The following is a 24,320-nucleotide window of genomic DNA, read 5'->3' as shown; positions in this document are numbered from 1 at the left end:
AGCTGGGTGGGCGTGTGTGCTGTGAGGAGGATACTGAGAAACTCCAGTATGATTTGGACAGGTTGGGTGATTGGGCAGAAGCATGGCAGATGCAATATAATGTGGATAAATGCGAGGTTATTCACTTTGGTGTCAAAAACAGGAAGGCAGATTATTATCTGAATGGCAATAGATTGGGAGAAGGGGGAAGTGCAACGAGACCTGGGCGTCCTTGTGCACCAGTCGCTGAAAGTAAGCATGCAGGTGCAGCAGGCGGTTAAGAAGGCAAATGGTATGTTGGCCTTCATAGCGAGAGGGTTTGAGTACAGGAACAAGGATGTCTTGCTGCAGTTGTACAGGGCCTTGGTGAGACCACATCTTGAGTATTGTGTGCAGTTTTGGTCGCCTTATCTGAGGAAGGATGTTCTTGCCATGGAAGGAGTGCAGCGAAGATTCACCAGGCTGATACCTGGGATGGCAGGAATGACGTATGAGGAGAGATTGGGTCGATTGGGCTTGTACTCGCTGGAGTTTAGAAGAATGAGAGGGGATCTCATCGAAACTTATAAAATTCTAACAGGACTAGACAGACTAGATGCTGGAAGGATGTTCCCGATGGTCGGGGAGTCCAGAACCAGGGGTCACAGTCTAAGGGTAAGGGGTAAGCCATTTAGGACAGAGATGAGGAGGAATTTCTTCACCCAGAGAGTGGTGAACCTGTGGAATTCTCTACCAAAGAAGGCAGTTGAGGCCAATTCATTAAATATATTCAAGAAGGAGTTGGATATATTTCTCAAGGCTAAAGGGATCAAGGGATATGGGGAGAAGGCAGGAGCAGGGTACTGAATTTGGACGATCAGCCATGATCTCATTGAATGGCGGAGCAGGCTCGAGGGGCCGAATGGCCTACTCCTGCTCCTATCTTCTATGTTTCTATGTAAACTCCTGATCTGCGACTTAAACCTTCTAACCCAGAAGTAAGTGTGCTACCAACCGAACTGAGCTGACAGGTGCACATGGCCCTTTGGGTTCCCCTTGCCTCCGAACAAAGTCTCTTCACTCCTCTTTCATGAAAGATGAAAATGCTGTCCCTTTAATTCTGGAAGGAGATTGGTCACTTGACCTATTTAAAACTAGCCTAAAAGTGACTGTGTTGGGAATTCTTGTACTGCCAATGTTGTCAGCAGCATGGCTCTTTGTTGCTGTGTGAAATGTACTTCAATAGAATTTGGAATGAAGAAGGAACAGCGAGCTTTGAGATCAGTTGCTACTTAGACTTGTTCCATTGTTTTTTGTAATACTTTTAAAGTGAACTGTTCAGGTGGCTGGCTCAATAAAATTCCGGCTCGTCAAATTCCTGTTTAAGACCTTGTTGATATTTTTGGCAGAGAAAGAGAAGCGTAATGATTGTGGGGGAGTTCAAAACTAGGGGTAATAAATATAAGATAGTCACTAACAAATCCAATAGGGAATTCAGGAGAAACTTCTTTACCCAGAGTGTGGTGAGAATGGAGTAGTTGAGGCAAGTAGCATAGATATATTTAAGGGGAAGCTAGATAGGTACATAAGAAACAGAAGGATCTGCTGGTTGGGCTAGATGAAGTAGGGTGGGAGAAGGCTCATGTGGAGCATAAGCACTGGCATAGACCAGTTGGGCCGAATGGCCTGTTTCTGTGCTGTAAATTCTATGTAACGAGATAAATCTGAACATTATTGAAGTTTAGGGTAAGTATTGATTGAAGTGATTCAGTGCTGCATGAGATACAATTTTGCGGTGGGTATAAGAGTACACCGTCATACCGCCTTTGAAATACACCGCAAGTTCAGGATTTCATGCTCTATATCCTGAAATTGCGATCTGTCAAGGTACGCCTTGACAGACAATCCGCACTGTCGGGGAAATAGTCATTGCTGGTGCAGAGTTGGGCTAATTGCCCAACAACTGCCCAGCAATTACGGATGCTTTTGTCACGGTTAGTGAAAACCGGCACCTGTTTCACTGAAAGGAACCCGAAAGACCCTGCAGGCATTTTCTCCTGTGGTTCCTGACAGCGGGTGCACTTTGAAAGTTGCCGAAAAAGTTTGCACTAATAAATTTTACATTTGTTAATGATGTCATTTGTATTGAACATTGAGAGCAAGCAGCGGATATAGTTGTAAGCAATATAACTTTTACCCTAAAATGTGTAAAATCTGCAAATTGTTCAGTAAGTTTAAATAAAATTGAAATGATACCAAGTATTATATATCGCAAACTCAAATGTTACCAGAAAACTACCGACAGAAACAAACTACTTGTACTGAACACATACCGCTTTCATTAGTATTCTGCACGAACAGGCCTTATCGTATTCCAGCATCTCGGGTATTGTTTGTAAATGATACGGAGCCTTTTCAGTAAGTTATAGAAATGTACACATGAAATGCTTAATTGCATTTATTGCACATATACCAAATATCACACATTTTATAGAACTTTATATAAATATCTATGTGCAAGAAAGCAGACATTGGACAAGTACATTATCCATAGCTGTACGTGAATTTCATACAGAGTAGGTGGGAAAACACAACTATTTTTTGGTTTGGTTGGCAAATGTTACAGTAATAAACACGAGTCCCCTTTTCTGCACCCACTCTCACTGAAGCAGATGTTTTGGTTCCGAAAACCGAGTGGGAATTTTTTGGCTATGACCTTATACAGATACTGCATTTGAAAAATCAACATGTTGGTATTTTGTTACATAATTTTAACAAAATGCTGAAATATGAAATAAGCCCAAGTACCAGTTTTGGTAACTGTGCAGTTCTACATATTTTGCCAACAATTCTATCTTCTGTATTTGTTTTCGCTTAAAGCATTCAGTAACTGTCTCGCAATGAAACATGTAACGTGAACGTTCTCTAAAATACTTGCATCTAAATTAAATATTAAGGAACAATTTGCCTTTTAATTAAAAGTTTTTAAAAGGTAATTTCAATGTACTTCAATAGAATTTGGAATGAAGAAGTAACAGCGAGCTTTGAGATCAGTTGCTACTTAAACTTGTTCCATCGTTTTTTGTAATACTTTTAAAGTGAACTGTTCAGGTGGCTGGCTCAACAAAATTCTGGCTCGTCAAATTCCTGTTTAAGACCTTGTTGATATTTTTGGCAAAGAGAAAAAGACTGAAAGAAGTTTCTGTGGGCGCGGCTTAGCTTTGACAGATTTTGTGGGCGTGTCTTCTGTTCTACACAGGCTGTATGCTGAGCACAACTCTGCAGTGCAGAACAGCAAGTCTGTGTGTGGGGCTTTGCACAAGGTAAGTGCAAATTCTTTTCGTAGGTCGGCGGTGTACTCCATAGCTACGCCGCCGCACGCAATTTTTGGGCCAATAATTCAAGTGCGCTGAGGCCAGGGTAAAATGCCACCTGAAAGGCAGCCAGCCAGGGTTGAATAATAGAGACCTGGGTAAATATTCTGGTCCACTTGATTTTTTTTTTGTTGGGGGGTGGGAGATGGGGAGGGGGAATCATTTATGAAGAAACTTCCCTCGGGAATAAATAGGTAGGCTTGAATTCTTGGAGATTGTATGGGGCATGTGGAGGAGCTTGATAAATCAAATAGGCTTTTCCTCTTCTATGTTTTCTTATGTTCTTAATTGAAAAAACCCAGATTATTAACACAAGATAATAAAGATATTCTCAGTGGTAGCTTTTTGAGAACCAGAAGCCTCTGCTTTGGGTACTTTGGCCAGTGACTTTCGGTTTTATTTCCTGATTTTTGTCAGTTGGCAAAAAACAAGGATGAAGAATTGGTCAAGTCAAACATAGCAAATGTTCATAGGTACTCCCATTAAATTCTGTAATTACTGATGTTTTCATTAGTATTACTTTCGGATGTTTCAAGCGTGTTTTTAAAATGTAAAGCACGTAAAATCTCTGGCTGCGCACTCCTACAATCCAAGGTTTTCCTTCAGGAAAAACTGCAAGGGTTTAGGGGAGGTGGATATGATGTTGGCAGCCCTTTGCTCTCAAACTTATTGATTTATGCTCTACGTGTTGCTCAGAATGGTGGAAATCTCACAAAATTAGGCACATGGAACAGATTTCCACCATTTGGCAAAATCACGAGCTGCTATGAAGTTGGAATGATTGTTTAACAGGATTGCATTGCAGTTTGATTGAAATCAGTAAAGCTGATCTGCTTGGGGAGCTTTGTGGAATGCAAGGCTTGCATGGGAATGGCCAGAATTATTCAAATAATCCCAAGATTTTACAAACACTGCTAATCTGGATATGCTTAGAGTTGCCCAATTCCATTCTGTAAGGGACAATCCCATGTTAATCTACTGACCACATAGACCACCAGTTACCACCCCCAATTCCCTGGGCATATCTACCTGCCAGTACTAACAAAGAAAATGTAATACATGTGTTGCCATTAAACCAGCGGGAATTGTCTCCACCTCCTTAATGGGACCAGCAGAGAAAATTAGTACATACTGATTGCTGGATGGCTTCTTAATTATAATTCAGTGGGAATGTATTGGTGGGAGACCAACAACAACAGTATACAAGCGCAAACCTTTTCTGTGTGTGTGTGCGCTGTGTGTGTGTGCGCTGTGTGTGTGTGCGCTGTGTGTGTGTGCGCGCTGTGTGTGCGCGCTGTGTGTGCGCGCTGTGTGTGCGCGCTGTGTGTGTGCGCGCTGTGTGTGTGCGCGCTGTGTGTGCGCGCTGTGTGTGTGCGCTGTGTGTGTGCGCTGTGTGTGCGCTGTGTGTGCGCGCGCTGTGTGTGCGCGCGCTGTGTGCGCGCGCTGTGTGCGCGCGCTGTGTGCGCGCTGTGTGCGCGCTGTGTGTGCGCGCTGTGTGTGTGCGCGCTGTGTGTGCGCGCGCTGTGTGTGCGCGCGCTGTGTGTGCGCGCGCTGTGTGTGCGCGCGCTGTGTGCGGGCGCTGTGTGCGGGCGCTGTGTGCGGGCGCTGTGTGTGCGCGCTGTGTGCGCGCTGTGTGCGCGCTGTGTGCGCGCTTTGTGCGCGCTTTGTGCGCGCTGTGCGCGCTGTGTGTGTGCGCGCTGTGTGTGCGCGCTGTGTGTGCGCGTGCTGTGTGTGCGCGTGCTGTGTGTGCGCGCGCTGTGTGTGTGCGCGCTGTGTGCGCGCTGTGCGCGCTGTGTGTGCGCGCTGTGTGCGCGCGCGCTGTGTGCGCGCGCGCTGTGTGCGCGCGCTGTGTGCGCGCGCTGTGTGCGCCGCTGTGTGCGCCGCTGTGTGCGCGCGCTGTGCGCGCGCTGTGTGCGCGCGCTTTGTGCGCGCTGTGTGTGCGCGCTGTGTGTGCGCGCTGTGTGAGCGCTGTGTGTGCGCGCGCGCTGTGGGCGCGCTGTGCGTGCGCGCTGTGCGTGCGCGCCGTGCGCGCGCCGTGTGCGCGCTGTGTGTGCGCGCTGTGTGTGCGCGCTGTGTGCGCGCTGTGTGCGCGCTGTGTGCGCGGTGCGTGTGTGCGCGCTGTGTGTGCGCGCTGTGTGTGCGCGCTGTGTGTGCGCGCTGTGTGTGCGCGCTGTGTGTGCGCGCTGTGTGCGCGCTGTGTGTGCGCGCGCTGTGCGCGCTGTGTGAGCGCGCTGTGTGAGCGCGCTGTGTGCGCGCTGTGTGCGCGCGCGCTGTGTGCGCGCTGTGCGTGCGCGCTGTGCGTGCGCGCTGTGTGCGCGCCGTGTGCGCGCTGTGTGTGCGCGCTGTGTGTGCGCGCTGTGTGTGCGCGCTGTGTGTGCGCGCTGTGTGTGCGCGCGCTGTGTGCGCTGTGTGTGCGCTGTGTGTGCGCACTGTGTGTGCGCGCTGTGTGTGCGCGCTGTGTGTGCGCGCTGTGTGTGCGCGCTGTGTGCGCGCGCTGTGTGCGCGCTGTGTGTGCGCGCTGTGTGTGCGCGCTGTGTGCGCGCTGTGTGCGCTGCCCTTTTGTTTGATGAATATACCAACCTGCACCCAAAATGTTTGGAATTGGGCAAAGTTTGGGTATTCGTAAACTACATGGATGAATTTGGTTTGTCTTTTTGTGTTACTCCTGAGATTAATAAACATGTCCTTTTTGAAAACAAGCCCACACCTCATTTTTTAAAAAATTTAGATTTCAGTAGATTCTTGCTACTGTGGTCAACTTGTCCTCTGTGACTGCATCATACAGCACACCACAAGTAGTTTGTCCTTTTTTTAATATCTGCTGTTTGAGGGTCAACTGTAAATAAAGAAAAGATAGTAAACAGCATAAAAAGGCAAACTTGCAACACTGTGTGAAGCTAAACCGTGACAGTACAATGGTGGGGTGGGGTGGGGGGGAGGAGGGGCTGGAGTTACAGGTTCAAACTGGAAAAAGGCAAACTTGTGACTGATGTCTGGAAGTTTTTCACACTGCGTGACCAATATATCAGATGACCTTCCTGATAGGGTGGTGGAGGCAAAATCTCTGGAATTATCTAAGAAACAACTGAATGCTCAAATGGAGGGAACTGTTAAGTTATTTCTGGATGGGTGAACCTGCCTGGGCTCCTCATCCACATCTATCTCGTGAATGGTTATTGTACATATACATTTTAACATTGATAGAATTGTTGTTTGAATGGGTACTAACAGTTGCCTTTTCTGTTTTTCAGGAATGGAAACAGACGATTGCTGAAGGCTATTTAATTTATTCGTCTGCAAAGAGGAAACTTCAGGTTTTGTTCAATCAGTGTCACTTGAACTAATAATTCATTGTAAAATACACTGGGATTCTGTTGAGTTTTAATTGAGAATGGCTTCTATAGACCCGTACCAACACATAATAGTAAGTACAAACTGCCACTGTTAACACAACCTATGACTTGATCAGATTTTCCATTTACTAATTGCAATGTTTTGTTTAAATGCTGTGCTTCTTCCTGCTGGGGAATGGAACACGTCACATTTCAAGCACCCAGTGTCAACAGCAAGTACTCTTAGATCAGGTTCAACACAGCCAGCTGCAGAGTAAAGTTCCCTCTACTCTGCCCCACCAATGTTCTTCAGCCCCAACCTTCCACTGTACCTTTAGGCATTTTTTTCTATTCCCATTTGGGTCTATCTGAGTGACATTATAAATTTGTGCCAAATTTTGGTCATTTTTGATGCTGTAGGCCCTTTCCTCCTAGGAAGTAGAAATGCTCCTTTAGCACTAAAAGAACTGGATTGAAATGACCCAAACTCATTTTACTTGGGGCTCTTACAGTCGATCAATTTGGGACTAGATTTGAACCCAGGTCACAGAGGTGAATGACCAAGGGTCTAATCCACTGCACCGTTCTTGCAGTGCTATTCCACCTCTGATAACTTGCCTGTGCCAGTGTATATTATATGCCATGTAGTTGCTGAGAGTGATGTCAAACATATACATCATTCTAGGAAAGGTAAATTGCTTTCCTACTTTGACGTACAGTTTGGATGAGCCACAATTTCTCAAGTTAAGTATTGAGAACACCAAAGCCATTGTCTTCAGTCCCTGCCACAAACTCCATAGCCTTAGCACCAGTTTCATCCCCTTCATCGGCCAATGTCTCAGGCTGAACAAGACTGTTCATAACTTCGGCAACCTATTCGACGCTGAACTGAGCTTCCAACTTCATATCCGCTCCATCATAATAAACAGCTTCTTCCACCTCCGTAACATTGCCTGCCTTCTCCTCTGCCTCTAGCCAATCAGCTGCCAAAATCCTCATCCATGCTTATGTCACCCTCAGACTCCTGTCCAGCCTCCCACCCACCATGCTCAATAAACTTCAGCTCATCCAAAGCTCTGCTGTCTGTGTGAAGTCCCACATCAAATCTCACTCACCCATCATCCCTGTTCTTGCTGACCTATATTGGCTCATGGTCCTCCCAATGCCTCCAATTTAAAATTCTCAGCCTTGCCCTTCCCTATCTCTGTAACCTTCTCCAACCCTACAACTCCCCACAACTCTGAGTTCTTCCAACTTCAGCCTCTTGTCCATGCCCTGCTTCCTTTGCTCCACCGTTAGTGGCTGTGTCTTCAGCTCTCTAGGCTGTACACTCCTGAATTGATTCCCTAAACCCCTGTCACTCCACCTCCCTCTCTTTTAAGACCTAACTCTTTGACCAAGTTTTTGGTCACCCTGCCTTATGGTCACTTGGCTTGGGATCCATTTTTGTCTGATTGAAGCTCCTTGGGATGTTTTGCTACGTCAAAGGCACTGTATAATTGCAAGCTGTTATGATTTTCACAATATCAAGTCTTTCACAGTCATTTTGATTCTTTCCTGTGGACTCTAGTCTCCCTCACTTGCTTATGTTATGCTATCGTGAGCATCAGAAGATAGAGAACTGGGAGGTGCCTTTGCTCACTGTCTTAACTTAGACTAGGGACCAAAAACCTACTCAAACTGTTGAATGTGAAAGTCAGATGCACTCAGCCTTGTCCACTCGTGGTAATTAAGATACTGTGGCGGAACCACCAGAGGATTACGGACAATTGTATATAATTCCTTTTACAGCAATGTAGTACAGCTGGGGCTGCACCTTTAATGTATTTGTTAACTGTACTAGGGCTTCTTTCCTGTACTCCGCGTGATGACGTCATGCCGTCCGTCACGTGATCTCTCAACGGCGGGAAGAACGTGATGATGTCATGACGTCAGAGCTCGGCACCTTCTAGCAGTTCAGCTCGGAACCTTCTAGCAGTTTCCAGAGAGGCTTTCAAGCAGACCAGACCTATTTGCATTCACAGAAATCACAGAAACCCCACAGTGCAGATAGAGGCCATTTCGGCCCATCGAGCCTGCACCGACACATATCCCACCCGATCCCCGTAACCCCTACACCAACACATATCCCACCCTATCCCCGTAACTGTTAAGTATGTGTATTGTATTGAACAATTAACACAAAGACTTAAACGTATAACTCAAACAGGTCTTTACTGGTTGGAGGTAGGGGCTATACGTAGGTCTTTACTTCATGCCCACAGGCGGGAACTGAGGGGAGATCAGTACCCACAGTACTATTTATACCCCTATGGCCAGGAGTGGTACTGCGTATCACTACGCCCTACAAGTAGTGCAGTCCTGTCCATAGGTTCAAAGTAGCACACATATTACATACACAACATTCCTCCCTTCCTAGCTTTACAGTCATCTCCCCATTTAACATAACGTAATAACATATATACATATATAACTTCAGGTTTACATAACAGAATAACATAGATAACTTCATGTCAAAACAGATCACAGATTCAGTCTCTGCGGAAAACAGTTCACAGATTCAATCTCTGTGGTGTAGTCGGTTCACGTTGCTGGAGTGACTCATTCAATAGTCCTTCCATGGATTTAACAGTTTGAACTTCCGAACTGAATTGGCTCCGTTCGGAGAGACCACGTGTGTGATCTGGTAGAGGTAATAATGGTTCAGATGGGTCATCTTCTGTTTCGACTTTTCCTTTTCTGCTTCTTGGAGACTCTCTGGGCTCCACTGTCAGCTGCCAGCTGCATGCGCAGTTCCTCCTTCTCTTCCTCCTTTTTCCGTAGTAGAGCCACCTTCTCCCGATGTTCCGTAGACTTTCGGTGCTCCTCCATGATTTCTGTATGGTGGGAGTCGAAGTTACAAGTTGGGCAGGACAGGACATAGTAATATTCGGTGTCGTCCTGATCTAGGCCAGCGAGAGGGTCTTCTATTTCCTCCATACCCAGCTGGGCGTTAGCCAGCTTTTGTTCCAAGTCCAGACATCTTTCCTGAAGAGACTTCTTCATGCGTACCTCTTCATCCAGCTTTTTCTGGGCTTTCAGCAAGTCGTTTACTAATGACCTCATTTGAGATTTTACTACTTCAACTTCTTTTGGAGATTGATTGATCGGACTATGCAATCCCTCTACCGGAGCAGCTGTTTCAGCGGTCTGTTGTTCTACGTTGACGTGAGTCAGCGTACTTTTGGCATCCAAGGGCTGCTCTGTTGCAGTCATCTCAGTCTGTGTTGCCACCTCAGCTCTTCCAATAACCTTTGAGAGCTCCGAACCCCTTCCGTTTGAATATTGAAGTTCGTGTTCAAGTTTTTCCCATTTCAGAGTCCTGTCCTTCAGCATATGCAGGAGTTGGCTGACCGTTAACTCCTCTGACATCAGACGTTTTGTGTGCTCCTGCTCCATTTTCTCCATCAGCTGCTTCTGTTGTCTTTCCAGATTCTCCAACTCGATATCAAAGAACTCTTTCGTTGCATTCAACTCTTGCTCAAAACGGCGAAGCATTTGTTCTAATTGCTGTTGTAGTTTGAAATGGAGTTGAGTTCGAGCCCGGTGTCCCTCAGAAATGGGCACATCAGTAGACTTGCCAGACTCAGAATCCACAGTTAAACTATGTTGTTGTTGCTCAGTGGAATTCTGTGCTGAAACTTTGTCTTTTGCACCTGAGTTGGGCTTACCATCATCCGTTCCAGAGTCTGGGCCGACTATCTTCACTGAGTTCTCACTCGTTATTGTTTGTAGGAAATGCCAGTCCATATTCATTTTCCTAATCCACTCCCGTCCTAGTAGTGGAGGACCTCCTTCAGATATCACATATAAGTCCATTATTTGACTGTCTTCGCCCTTGTGGACCACTGCAACCTCTATTTTCCCGATGGGGTACACTCTTTGCCCCGTGTATGTTTTCAATATAATCCACGTATCCTGTAGGGGAATATGTTGGAATAACTTTCCGTAATCTTTCTTATTTATGACCGTCAATGCCGATCCAGTGTCCAATTCCAGTTTTACTTGGACTCCTTCTATCTGAAGAGTGACCCAAATTGTCTGGAGGTCTGCACCCTTACCAGCGTTGAGTACTCTTAAGCTAGCCAGTTCATTACAGCTTAAGCTAGCCAGTTCATTACTGCTAGCGTCTGAATCGGACTCCTGTTCGGTCACCTTGTGTACCTTTGCGTATTTTCCTTGCGGTGACTTCTTGTTGCTGGTCTTCTTCCCTGACCTGCATACTCTAGCTATATGTCCAAGCCTACCACAAGTTCTACATTCTTGGTTTTTAAACCAACACTGGTTCTGATCATGCGTTGTCTTTCCACAACGATAACATTTGCCAGAACTCACACCCAATTTGTGTGCACTGAGCGCCGGTGACCGCAGCTGCATTACTGCCGTGCCTCTCGCTGCGGCTTCGTGTGCTGCTGCCATAGTGACCGCCTTCTCAAGCGTCAGCTCATTCTCCTCGAGCAGTCGCTTTTGTGTATCCTGTTTAAATAAACCACACACAAATTTGTCTCGTAGTGCCTCTGTCAGTCCCGTTCCAAACTGGCAATATTTCGCTAATTTACGCAATTCCAGCAAATATTCAGCATTGCTTTCATGCTGTAGCTGCCTTCTGTCGTAAAATTTAAATCGTTCCGCTAGCATCAGCGGCGTGGGGTTTAGATGATCTTTCAGGACAGTAACAATCTCATCGAACGTCTTATCCGCCGGTTCATCTGGTGATAACAGGTGTTTCAATTGCCCGTATGTCTTCGCACCCATTAAATTTAATAATGTTAGAGCTTTATCTTGGTCACGAATTTTATTGGCCTTACAATAATTTTTTACTCTTTCAACATATATGGCCCAATCTTCGAGGTCACTATCAAAGGTGCTAATATTCCCGTGTTTAGGCATTGTAGATTTGCAATTTCTCAGATTTTATTTTGTTTACTTGTTATCAAAGATGGCGGCTTCCCGCTCTTGCCGTCGTCCTCCGCCCACAAAATGGCGGTTTTCCCGCGCTTGGCGGTCTTCACCCGTCCCCCGACGCCGTCTCCCTTCAGCCCCCGAGTGCGGCCCTTATCTTCGCCGCGATCGATAGTCCGCGCTGTGCACCGCGGCTCTCGCACCTTGAGCTTCTGCAGCCGCCGCGCCTTTCAGTCCGAGTGCGGCCCTTATCTTTGGTCCCGATCGCTGGCCCGCGCTGCGCCTCGCACTTGAAGCGGCTCCCGGCCTCTGGCTCACCCGCTCGCGCGGCTCTTGCTCGCTCCCTCCCGGGCTCTGGCTTACCCGCTCGCGCGTTTCACCGCGGCTCTTATCAGGGATTGCGATCGCCCTTATCTTCTCCAACTTCCCCAGCCCTGTCTTTGCAGCCAACGCTGCACGGCTTACCCCACCACCTAGGTTGAACAAGGAAACTGCAGAAAGACTTCTGTCAGTCGCTGGAAGCTGTCAGGATGGCTGCTGCACTCCAGTGCTCAGTCGCTGATGGAGGCTTCAGAGTCCTAAAGCCTGTCGCTTCTAGTGGGGTGGTGATGTTTGAAACCTCTGTTCAACTGCCGCAGGGTAAGAACCTGACTCGTCGCCAGTGTTAAGTATGTGTATTGTATTGAACAATTAACACAAAGACTTAAACGTATAACTCAAACAGGTCTTTACTGGTTGGAGGTAGGGGCTATACGTAGGCCTTTACTTCATGCCCACAGGCGGGAACTGAGGGGAGATCAGTACCCACAGTACTATTTATACCCCATGGCCAGGAGTGGTACTGCGTATCACTACGCCCTACAAGTAGTGCAGTCCTGTCCATAGGTTCAAAGTAGCACACATATTACATACACAACAGTAACCCCACGTATTTAATCCCCCCTAACACTAAGGGTCAATTTATCATAGCCAATCAACCTAACCCGCACATCTTTGGACTGTGGGAGGAAACCGGAGCGCCCGGAGAAAACCCACGCAAACACGGGGAGAATGTCTGTGTGGAGTTTGCACAGTCACCCGAGGCCGGATTCGAACCCGGGTCCCTGGCGCTGTGAGGCAACAGTGCTAACCACCATTGTATCCTACAGTTTCCTGTACAGCTTCTTTCGTTCATTAAATTTTATTGTTTTTGATTTTCTGAGTCGATCTCAATTCTTCGGCTAGGAACCCCAGTTCCTACATTGGTGACCCCGATTTCTTCAAACAATTTTCGTTGAAGTTACATCATGGACACGAACGCCGTCACCCTCAAACTGCCGCAATTTTGGGAGCAACAACCGGCCGCGTGGTTTTTCCAGGCGGAAGCCCAATTTGCAATCCGGGGAGTAGCAGCGGATTCGACCCGTTATTATTACGTGGTCTCCGCCCTTGACAGCGTCACGGCCTCGCGGGTCGTCAGCCTCCTCGAGAGTCCACCGAACGATGGCAAGTACGAAGCTTTAAAAGCAAGTTTACTACAGATTTTCGGTCTGTCCAAGTCGGAGCGCGCGCGCCGACTTATCGCCATGCCCGGCCTCGGGGACTCAAAACCCTCAGAGCTCATGAGCCAAATGCTCACGCTTTTGGGCTCGGAATCGCAATGTTTTCTGTTCTGCGAGCTGTTTCTCTGTCAACTACCAGAGCCAGTACAGATGGCCTTGGCCAATTCCGCGATCACTGATTGTGCTGAACTCGCCGCGGAAGCGGATAAAATATTCACCGTCTCACAACAATCTTGTGCAGCCACGAGGCGCCCATCCCCCACAAGAGCGAATCCGACGACTCCTCCTGCAGGCTGGTGTGCATACCACACTCGTTTCGGCGCGAAGGCCAGAAATTGCCATCCGCCCTGCAGTTTCTCACCAAAAAAAAACCTACCTCAAACCAGTGGTTTCTGAGAAGATCAATAAGGCCTAAGGGACGCGCCGGAGTTGTGATGGCCGTCGGGTCCGCAGGGAAACTTCCTATACATTACAGACTCCCTGTCGGGGCGACGTTTTCTCTGTGATACTGGCTCCCAGTGCAGTATCCTACCAGCGTCGAAGCTAGATCTTCAATCCGGTGGTCACGGTCCCCCCCCCTCGAGGCAGCCAATGGTGCGGCTATTCGCACGTTCGGAAAGCGTAGGGTCCAGTTGAGTTTTGGCGGCCAACGTTTTGTTTGGGAGTTCATCACGGCGAAAGTCTCACAGGCCATCCTGGGGGCAGATTTCTTCTGCGCAAATGGGTTTCTCGTCGACGTCCGACACTGCCGGCTAATCAGTGCCTCCACTTTTCACTCAGTCCCCTGCCACCGAAGCACCGCGATGTCTTGGTCAGTTGCCTGTGCAGTCCCATCTCCAAATGAGTTCTCTTGTCTTCTTAGTGAGTTCCCTGAGCTCACCAGGCCCACATTTTCTTCTTCAGTTGCGAGGCACGGTGTGGCGCACCACATTACCACGACAGGATCCCCCATTTATGCAAGAGCTCGAAGGCTGGAACCCGGTAAACTCGCGGCCGCCAAGGCGGAGTTCCATACAATGGAACGCCTGGGTATTATTCGACGTTCGAATAGTCCTTGGTCCTCGCCATTACACATTGTTCCTAAGCCGGGCGGCGGATGGCGACCATGTGGCGACTACAGACGCCTGAATGAGGCTACCACACCGGATCAGTACCCAATTCCTCACATTCAGGATTTTTCGGCCCATCTGGCAGGGAATTCCATCTTTTCCAAAGTAGACCTCGTCCGAGGCTATCATCAAGTGCCCGTGCATCCTAAGGACATCCCCAAAACTGCCGTCATCACACCTTTCGGGCTCTTTGAGTTCCTTCGTATGCCGTTTGGGCTGAAGAATGCAGCACAAGCCTTCCAACGTCTCATGGATTCTGTGTTGCGCGATCTGCCGTTCATCTTTGTCTACCTAGATGACATCCTTATTGCCAGTAACAACACGAAAGAACACATTACGCACTTGCGTACCCTTTTTTCTCGTCTCAGCCAACATGGCCTTATTATCAACCCAGCCAAGTTCCAGTTTGGGTTGCACAGCATTGATTTCCTGGGACACAGAATCACCTCAGAAGGCGCCGTCCCGTGGGCATGAAGGTGGAAGCAGTCACCTCGTTCCCTCTTCCTCAGACCGTCAGGGCCCGCCAGGAATTTCTGGGAATGGTCAATTTTTATCATTGGTTCATCCCCAAGGCGGCATTGTTGATGCAACATTTGTACGAGGCCCTCAGAGGTAAATCGGGCAAAGACCCAATTGATTGGACACCCCAGATGGACCAGGCTTTCCTCGACACTAAGAACGCTTTGGCTGCTGCGACCATGTTGGCACATCCCCTTCCGGGGGCAACCATTGCCCTTGCCACCGACGCATCTGATTATGCCATCGGGCAGTACAGGAGCAGTGGGTCGACGGCACATGGCAACCACTGGCTTTCTTCAGCCACCAATTGCGGAAGAACGAACGCAAGTATAGTACTTTTGATAGGGAGTTGTTGGCATTGTTTCTGGCCATCCACCATTTTCGCTTCCTACTGGAAGGACGCCCATTCACGGCTTTTGTAGACCACAAGCCACTTACTTTTGCGATGGCCAAGACAGCAGAACCATGGTCGGCACGGCAACAACGTCATCTTACGTACATATCTGAATTTACAACCGACATACAACATGTCTCGGGCAAAGACAACCTGATGGCGGATTGTCTCTCCCGCGCCCAACTCCATGCAGTACACCTGGGAGTCGACTATGTTGGTTTGGCAAAAGAACAGAAGGCAGACCCTGAAGTGCAGGCATACCGGACCGCACCTTCTAGCTTACAAGTGGCTGATGTCAGTTTCCAGGCCGCAGGGACCACACTCCTGTGTGACATCTTGATGGGCGTCCCATGTCCAATCGTTCCAGTCGAATGGCGCAGGAGAATTTTCGACACTATCCACGGGTTGTCACACCCTGGCATGAGAGCGTCACAACGACTCATGGCAAAGAAATTCGTCTGGAAGGGCATGCATCTCGACGTCCGTGACTGGACCAATACCTGCGTGAGTTGCCAGAAGTCCAAGATACAACGCCATGTTAAGGCCCCAGTTGCCACTTTTCCGGTTCTGGAGTGTCGATTCGACCATGTGCACGTGGACCTGGTTGGTCCTCTCCCTCTCGCAGGTACACTCACCTCCTCACCGTGGTAGACCGCACCACCAGGTGGCCAGAGGCAGTTCCTTTGGTTGCCACCACAGCGGCAGACGTCTCCAGAGCCTTCATCTCATCGTGGGTAGCTCGGTTCGGGGTACCGGCTGACATCTCCTCCGACCGGGGGCCTCAATTTACCTCTGAGCTTTGGAACGCCGTAGCTCAAGGTTTGGGCACCAAGCTTCATCGTACCACCGCCTACCATCCACAGGCGAACGGTCTGTGTGAAAGATTCCACAGGTCCCTTAAAGCCGCACTGCGTGCTAGTCTCCGTGGGCCTAGTTGGGTGGACAGGCTCCCTTGGGTGCTGCTAGGTCTTCGCACGGCGCCTAAGGACGACCTGCATTCTTCTTCAGCAGAGCTGGTTTACGGCCAACCACTCAGAGTGCCTGCCGATTTTCTTCCTCCTCACACGGAACCCTGGTCCCCAGCTCAGCAGCTCGTCAGCCACCAGGAAGCGGCTAGGAATTTCATCCCAGTGCCTACGTCGCATCATGACCTGCAGCGCTCCCATGTCCCGGTGGATCTTAAGGGCGCAGAATACGTGTTCATTCGGCAGGATGGTCACAAAAACCCACTCAAACCGCCTTACACAGGTCCGTTCCGCGTCATCTCGTCAGGTGACAAGTCCTTCACAGTCGACGTTGGCAGTAAGCCTGACCACATCTCCATCGACCGGTTGAAACCGGCGCATCTGGATCTGAGCGAACCAGTCATCACCACTCAGCCGCCTCGTCGTGGTTGTCCACCGTTGACTGCCGGTCCAGTACAGCCACAGTCATCCGCCGAGTCGCCAGTGCCCGCCTCACCGGGTCGACCACAGCCGGTCTCTTCTCCGCCTGCGGCGCCATCCCAACCATAGCCAACGGCCAGTTCGTCTTCTAGTGCTCCATTCCAGCTGCCGGGATATCGCAGTCGGTCGGACAGACTCGTCAGACCCCCTTCTCGCCTTACCTTCTCTGTTAAAAGCAATTCTGGGGGGACGCATGTGGCGGAACCACCAGAGGATTACGGACAATTGTATATAATTCCTTTTACAGCAATGTAGTACAGCTGGGGGCTGCACCTTTAATGTATCTGTTAATTGTACTAGGGCTTCGTTCCTGTACTCCGCGTGATGACGTCATGCTGTCCGTCACGTGATCTCTCAACGGTGGGAAGAACGTGATGACGTCATGACATCAGAGCTCGGAACCTTCTAGCAGTTGAGCTCGGAACCTTCTAGCAGTTGAGCTCGGAACCTTCTAGCAGTTGAGCTCGGAACCTTCTAGCAGTTGAGCTCGGAACCTGCTAGCAGTTGAACTCGGAACCTGCTAGCAGTTCAGCTCGGAACCTTCTAACAGTTCCAGAGAGGCTTTCAAGCAGACCAGACCTATTTGCATTGTATCCTACAGTTTCCTGTACAGCTTCGTTTGTTCATTAAATTTTATTGTTTTTGATTTTCTGAGTCGATCTCAATTCTTCGGCTAGGAACCCCAGTTCCTACAATACCAAAGTAAAAGTGTGTGATCCATTTGAGGTTTCTTGGTTCAGTGCCCTTCTACTTGATGTTACCACTCATTGTCCATGTGCACCAGTGACCTGAGGTACGTGGCAAAGTAAATAGGCGTAAGAAAACGTTGACTATAAAACCGGTTGTTTACATGGGATGAAATGATGATGGGAGGGAGCGGAGGGGCACCATGCTGTAATGTCTGAAGCTGACTACAGGATTATTACTGGTACAAACTTTCAGGTAGGTTTCAATTTTGCAGCCAAGGAGCAGGCTTGAAACTGAGGACTAACATAAAATATTCAGTATTCCGAGTGATTACTCTCGCAATATTCACAAGGAAAGACAGGAGCAACATGCCCTCCTCGAATGGAGTTAACCTCAGCAAAATCAAAGATTTGGATTATAAACAAGATGGAAGTCGTAGAAAGCCTCAAAGGGCGCAGAATGAATAATTCCCCAGGATAGATGGTATTTACGCCAAAATACTGAGAGAGACTAGGGAGGAAATTTGTGAGGCATTCACTATCATTATGAGGGCATCACTGGACACTTAGGCTTCAAAAAGGGGACAGATGGATACAGGCAATCCATTAGTCTCACTTCCATTCCTTGTAAAATAATGGAATCAATTATCAGGAGTAAATTTGAGGATTTTTGTACAATAGTAACCTAGTAAACGGCAGTCAGGATGGATTCAGATAAGAAACATCCTGTCTAACTAAGTCACTCAATGGCCCTGAAATTAGGTTCGGGGGCTTGCCACGCGTGCAAGCCCCCGATGTTCACTTACCCGGCGCGCTGACATTTTAATTCTGGCCCGCATTGCATTTCCTCTCACTGGCCCGCTTGAGGTCCTGCCGCGCTGTGCGTGCGTGACCCAGCGGCGTACTTAGTGCGATGAGCCGGCTGGGATCACGTGAGCACAGGGCAACCAATGGGAGGTTGCAAAAGTTCATTCATCAGTTTGACAGTAAGAGCTGTCAAACTCATGAAAACTCCTGGCCCCAAAACACTACTTAAACCTGAAAGAAAATTTAAAAAAACATTGCACTACCTAAATGAACCATAAAGAACTCTGAAAAACTATTTTAAACAATAATTTTAAAATTTGAAAAAAAAAATTATATAAAAAATCGGGGCTAAAACTAAACTTACCTTACTGTAAGTTCTTTAAAAATAACAAACCTGTGGAAAAAAAATGTCTCAATTGTATAATAGACCACTTACCTGTAAAACTAAGTACTTACGTGTGGTTTTTCAATGTGTAAATACCGGAGGCCTTTACACACGCGCAACTCTCTAAAAATAGAGGAAATCGAAGTCGAATGCGCTGCCCGATACCACGCACGCGTTCAGCCTCTTAACCCCTTGGGTCAGAGGACAGGAAATGCCGGTTTTCAGCGCATGCGCTGTGCATGCTGAAAACCGGCAATTCCTCCGGGCACACGCGTGAGTACCCCGTCCTTACTCACGCGTTGGGCCCGGAATTACTGGGCCATTGACTTTGAGGAAGTGGCAACCTCCTAGTGGGCTGTGGCAAGTCTACAATGTAGTGTACCTAGACTTCCAAAAGGCATTTGATAAGAGTTCCACAAGAAAGGCTCTTAGTTATGCTCAGAGATGTCAGGATTCAGGGTAAACTCTGGGAATGGGTAAGACATTGGCTGTAGGGTAGAAAACAATGGGTAGCTGCTAGATGAGTTATATCAGGCTGGTGGGGGGGGGGGGGGAGTGAGGTGGCCCCAGGCTTGGTGTTGAGGTCACTACAGTTTCTAATTTACATAAATGACTTGGATTCAGAAACTCAGTGTAAATTTGCAGATTATACCAAACTAGGAGCGATACTTGATTTGGAAGAGACAACTTAGAAATGATAGAATGGGTTTCAAAAAATATGTAAGGGGGAAGGATATGCAGATAGGGTTAGATGAAGTTGGGCAAGTTGAACCAAATGGCCTGTTTCTGTGCTGTAAATTTTATGTAATGGCAGAAGAAATTCAGTGCAGACAAGTGTGAAGTACTGCACATAGGAAGGAAAAATAAGTGACCCACGTATTCCTTGAATGATGTTGAAGTAGCCAAGGGTGAAAGAGATTTAGGAGTCTGAGCAGAATTGATGCTTAACTTGTTGAACCAATACAAAGAGCCAATCAACAAAGCCAATAGAATAGAATGTAAATAAAAGGGAGTTGTGATCAAACTGTACAATGTTCTGCTGAGACTGCACCATGAGTTACTGCGTCCAGTTATAGTCACTAAGACATAAACATGATATTCAAGTGCTCATGGCAGTGCAGAGAAAAGTAATAAGGCCAATCCCTTGCATTTATGAGGCAAAGCTAAAGCTGAGCTGAGGGTTTCTGCAACACTTCAAAGTGAATAGATGATCTTGCTCTTTACCCCCTGCCCCCCGCCCACCACCTTGGCTATTGACGCTGATTTTCAACTGTGTGCTGTGTCATTTTGGGCCCAAAGGAAGCCTTTTGGAAATGCTTCATCTTCTCTACAGGCCTGTAGCTCTCCCTTTGCTCTCCAGTTTTCAGTAGCTCACTTTTTTCACAAGTTTTTTTTTACACCTGCTTAGATTTCCCCATTCTCTGTCAATATAGTCTTTCTTTCCTCTTCAATAATTTTTGAATTTTATTTCAATTTAATAGAATCATAAAATTTCACCAGTGGGGGCGGATGTTCGACTCTTCAGTCTGTCCCAGTGCCAGTTCCACACTGGAGCTATCTCGTCTAATCCCATTTCACTATTCCTTTCCCATTCTCTTTAATAGTTTCATAGAAGTTAGCTTCCCTCTAGAAATGTTCTTTACGACTAGCTTGTGTTTTATTCCATTTTCTATGTCGTGATTTTCCTTTCTTTAATTTGCTAATCTTCTTTATGATTTGTAACTTTGCCTAAAACCTCACCTTCCAACTGCTGGAAGGACGTGCCAGTGCATGTGCTGAACAGATTTTCCTAGAGTGAAGAAAACAAAGAGAGACTTGAATTCATATAGGGCCTGTCATGACCTTCGGATGTCCCAAAGCGCTTTACAACCAATGAAGTACTTTTTTGAAGCGTAGTCACGGTTATAATGTAGGAAACGCGGCAGCCAATTTACGCACAGCAAACTCCCACAATATAATAAATGACCAGATCATCTGTTTTATGTGTTGATTGAGGGATAAATGTTGGCCAGGACAGCAAAGGGAAGCAGTTAATTCACATGATGGGGCAGACTGGTTTGAAGCAAAAAATTGGTAAGGCCATAGCCATATCTGCCTTAGTGGTCCCTGACGTAATAAAACTCACTACGCACTTGGTTTGAGCATAAAGCAAGGCTTTAATCAACTTGTTTCAGAACATGGAGGTCTAGTTGTACTTCACTAGTTCCTTGTCTTACAAAATGTCCCTGGGAAGCTGGGCCCAGGTCCGAGTATTTATACTCCTTGGACGGCGCCACCAGCTGGCCGTCCAGTGCTATTTCATGAGTAGTTTCTTGATGAATGATATAACAGTCCCTATGTTGTCAATGCACCAATACAGTTCAGTAGACACACAAGCTAATGGCTGATGATAAAATCTGTTCATGTCTTGAGATGGAAACTAACTTTGTGCCAGCAAGGTTTTGGGCTGTGCCACTGGTGATGCACACAGTGTTGTATAGTATCTGCCTGTGAGGTTCTAGCATATGATGCATCTTGGGAGCTCGATTCTTGAACAGCAGAGATACCCTTGGTGAAAATGGCATGTCAGTTATGCAAAGCTCTTCGTTGGAGAAAGCCAGTGGAAAGAAAAATATTGAGAACCTAGGAGGTTTATTTGCAGTGTCGGCTCTGGTCTGGGCAGCAATGTTAAGTGGAGTGTCAGGAAAGGATGGTTATGGTGGCTGTGTGGTTGCCTAGCCTGTCGCAGCATCAACCAGGAGTGCTGCAGAGCAGAGCGAGCAGATCGAGGAGAAAGATATCCTTCCTCCTGCAGTCTACAGGCTTTGAAAATCCTAGCTTGACATTATCTAACCAGTGCTGCCTCATTTATCTCCTCCCCTACTTTTTAGTATCCTGCACTATTACCACCACAGTTATTATTTTTAAAAAACCCACTGGTTTAACATTTTTGCTCTCTCACTCTGTTCAATTCCTGACCTTTGTACTGCAGTGGGGAGGGAAAGTTACATTGAGTCTACAGCACAGAAAGAAACAGGCCTTTCGGTCCAACTGGTCTATGCTGATGTTCATGCTCACGCGAGCTCCCACCCCTCTTCATCAAATCCTATCGGCATACTCTTCTGTTCCTTTCTCCCTCATATACTTATACAAGTTTAACATAACTACTCTGCTTTTCAATTTTACCTCTCTAGAAATGAACCCCAGTGCTTGGTTTGACTTTTTATGGCCTTATCAACCTGCGTCGTTCCTTTCAGTGATTTGTGAATGAGTACCCCTAGATCCCTTTGCTCCTCTACCCCACTTAGACTCTTATTATCCACGCAGTATGTGGCCTCTTTATTCTTCCTACCAAAATGCACCACCTCACACTTAACTATATTGAAAATCATTTGCCAATTAAATGCCCATTCTGCAAGTGTATTAATGTCTTCGTGTATTTTGTCACATACTTCCTTTGTGTTAACTACACCCCCTAATTTGGTGTCATCTGCAAAGTCAGGAGAGAAAGTGCTGTGCCCAGACCATGCTTGTGGGCTGCCTTGTGACCAGCATGGATGAAGGCCAGGAAGCAGCTTGCTTCATATCCTTTCACTCTCTCTCCTCCACCACATGTACTGGGTGGCCCGTGAGACCAAAAAAACACAATAGTTGTTCAGTTTAAAAAAAAAATTAATTCTAGCAAGTTGTGGATGAAAAGGGGAAGCAGATTATTTTGAACTATAACTACATATGTTTACTGATTGGTGTTCCTTTTTAAAAAAAATTTGGAATGTATCTACCTTTGGGGATGAACACTCCAAACCTGTGTTTCAGCACTTGCTAATTTCAGAGTGAAGTGCCAGGGAGCACAAAGATCTAATTGTATATCTTTTTGGCTGAACTTGCTTCCTGGAATTAATTTATGCACATCTCTTGTAAGCTGAGTGAGGTACCTCAGGGGGAAATTGCTTCAAAATGAATTTTTTTTTTTAACTCCTAGTTTAAAGTTGTTCTGTGTCACACAAACCAAAGGCATCTTACTGGTGAATTTGTAAACTCTTCCACATGGTCATCAGTTGTCAGTGAGCCAATATCTGCGATGAGAGACCATATTCCAGTGACTGTAGTACTGACAGTGCAGAGCTGAATGAGTAATTCCACTGGCACGTGTATACATGTCAAAATATCCCACGTGCTTCACACACTGAGCTTGTGAAGCGCAGTGACGGTTATGTAGGTAAACTAATGGCCTCCATTAGCAATTGTCTTTGTAAAGACATTGTGGGCTGAATTTTGTCAATGGGGACGTGATGGAGGCGGGGCTCCCACTTTTTGGGTTGTAGTTCCACCTTCATCGACTTGTGGCCAACCCACGCTATTTTCCCTTGACTGACCTTGTTAAGCCCGCCCAGCAGGCTTAGCAGGCCAATTAAGGGACACCTGGTTACTGGTGACGTCGGCGATTGACATTTCATCTGTCAAGAGCTTTTGACAGATGAAAAATCAGCGTTTGACAGCTCTGTGAAGCTGTTAAACACTGACAATCTGTCTTCTAACTTGAGTCCTTCTACTCAGACTCGGTTAGAGAGCTCTCCAGACCAGAAAGCAGAGGCTGCAGCTTTTGACAGTTCAGCGGCCATTCTGCTTTCTGTGCCGATGAGCTGAGGGACTCCCGAGAACTGAAGGAAGGAAGCCTGCAGGAGAAAGTAAAGGTAAGTAAAACTTATTAAAATACTTTACACTTACCTCACATACTTACCTCTGCACAAATGCACCCATCACTCACCTGCACAACGGACATCTCGACCCCTCCAACCCCTGCAGACCGACGGTCCGCCTTGCTAACTTGGCGTGGTTTGGAGCTGTCGGGAAGCCCACACTTCAGGGCTAAAAATAGGGATTAGGCAAAAAACTGCCTGTTAACTACCTGTTAACAGGCAGTTAATTGGCACTAATCGCCTTCCCGCCTCGGGGAGGCGGCTCCCAGCACAGGTCGGATACCCACCTCCTGGGACATTGGCACGGAGGCGGCTTGGGGGCGGGATGGGTTCCTGCCCCCCGATTCTGCAATTTTCCCACCACTCCCGCCTCCAAACCCGCCTCCACGGGGCTTGGAAATTCGAGCCCTGTGACTCTGACATTTTCTCTACAGGAACATTTGCTTTGGTGTGGGAATGTTGCTGCGAGTAAACTAGATCAATGTAGGCCGCTCAGTTTGAATGGCAATAACTGATCCCTGAAGAGGTTCGCAAGTGGAAATGGATCTTACGTGAAGAAGAAACAGTCTGAGGCACAAGCCTACAGAATGGGCTGGTCAATGTATGGGGGGACCAACAGGAGACTTTCCCCCACATTTCACATCATCTGATTATTATATGAAAGTCCACCAGCCCTGACCATATTAAAGAGGTTTTGTGATCTTGGTTAAATGTATAGACGGGACAGCTGCTTGTCGTGTCAATGTCTCGCCTCCATCCTCGCCTGACCAACCAGAGGGATTTTCCCCTGATTGAACTTGTTAAGCTCTGCCCTGCGGGCTCAGCGGACCAATTAAGGAGGAAGTCACTGACAGATCACGTCAACATCAGACGTGCTATCTGTCAAGACTTCTTCAAAGAAGAAATGTCAGCGTTTGACAGCTCTGTGAAGCTGTCAAACACTGACATTCTCTTTAGTTTAATGAGTCCTTGTTTTCAGAACTCATCAAACCTTTCAACTTTGTAAATTTCACATGGCTGTAGGAACGGAGGTTCCAACAGCCAGTATGTGAAATTGACAAGCAGGATGTCGGCTCTCCCGACCCAGCGCGGCTAAAGGCTGTAGGAAGAAAACAAGGTAAGTGAACACTTTTTTTAAACTTATCACTCA

The 24,320-nt window shown here is 47.3% G+C and overlaps 1 protein-coding gene across 1 annotated transcript in view; it reads left to right on the top strand.

Annotated features, from left to right (window-relative positions):
• Nucleotides 1-24,320, top strand: part of LOC147121997 (cytosolic phospholipase A2-like) — a 225,818-nt gene that overhangs the window by 11,335 nt on the left and 190,163 nt on the right. The window contains exon 2 of the mRNA XM_085982614.1: nucleotides 6,584-6,756. Coding sequence (XP_085838740.1) covers nucleotides 6,724-6,756 — 33 coding nt within the window. The 5' untranslated portion in view covers nucleotides 6,584-6,723. The remainder of the gene's footprint in view (nucleotides 1-6,583; nucleotides 6,757-24,320) is intronic.

This window comes from Somniosus microcephalus, chromosome 3, assembly GCF_052327205.1.
Source record: "Somniosus microcephalus isolate GS21.2 chromosome 3, FLI_Smic_1.0, whole genome shotgun sequence".
Taxonomy (NCBI): Eukaryota; Metazoa; Chordata; class Chondrichthyes; order Squaliformes; family Somniosidae; genus Somniosus; species Somniosus microcephalus.
Note: the sequence above shows the minus strand (reverse complement) of the source record. Positions and strands in the feature narration are given on the sequence as shown.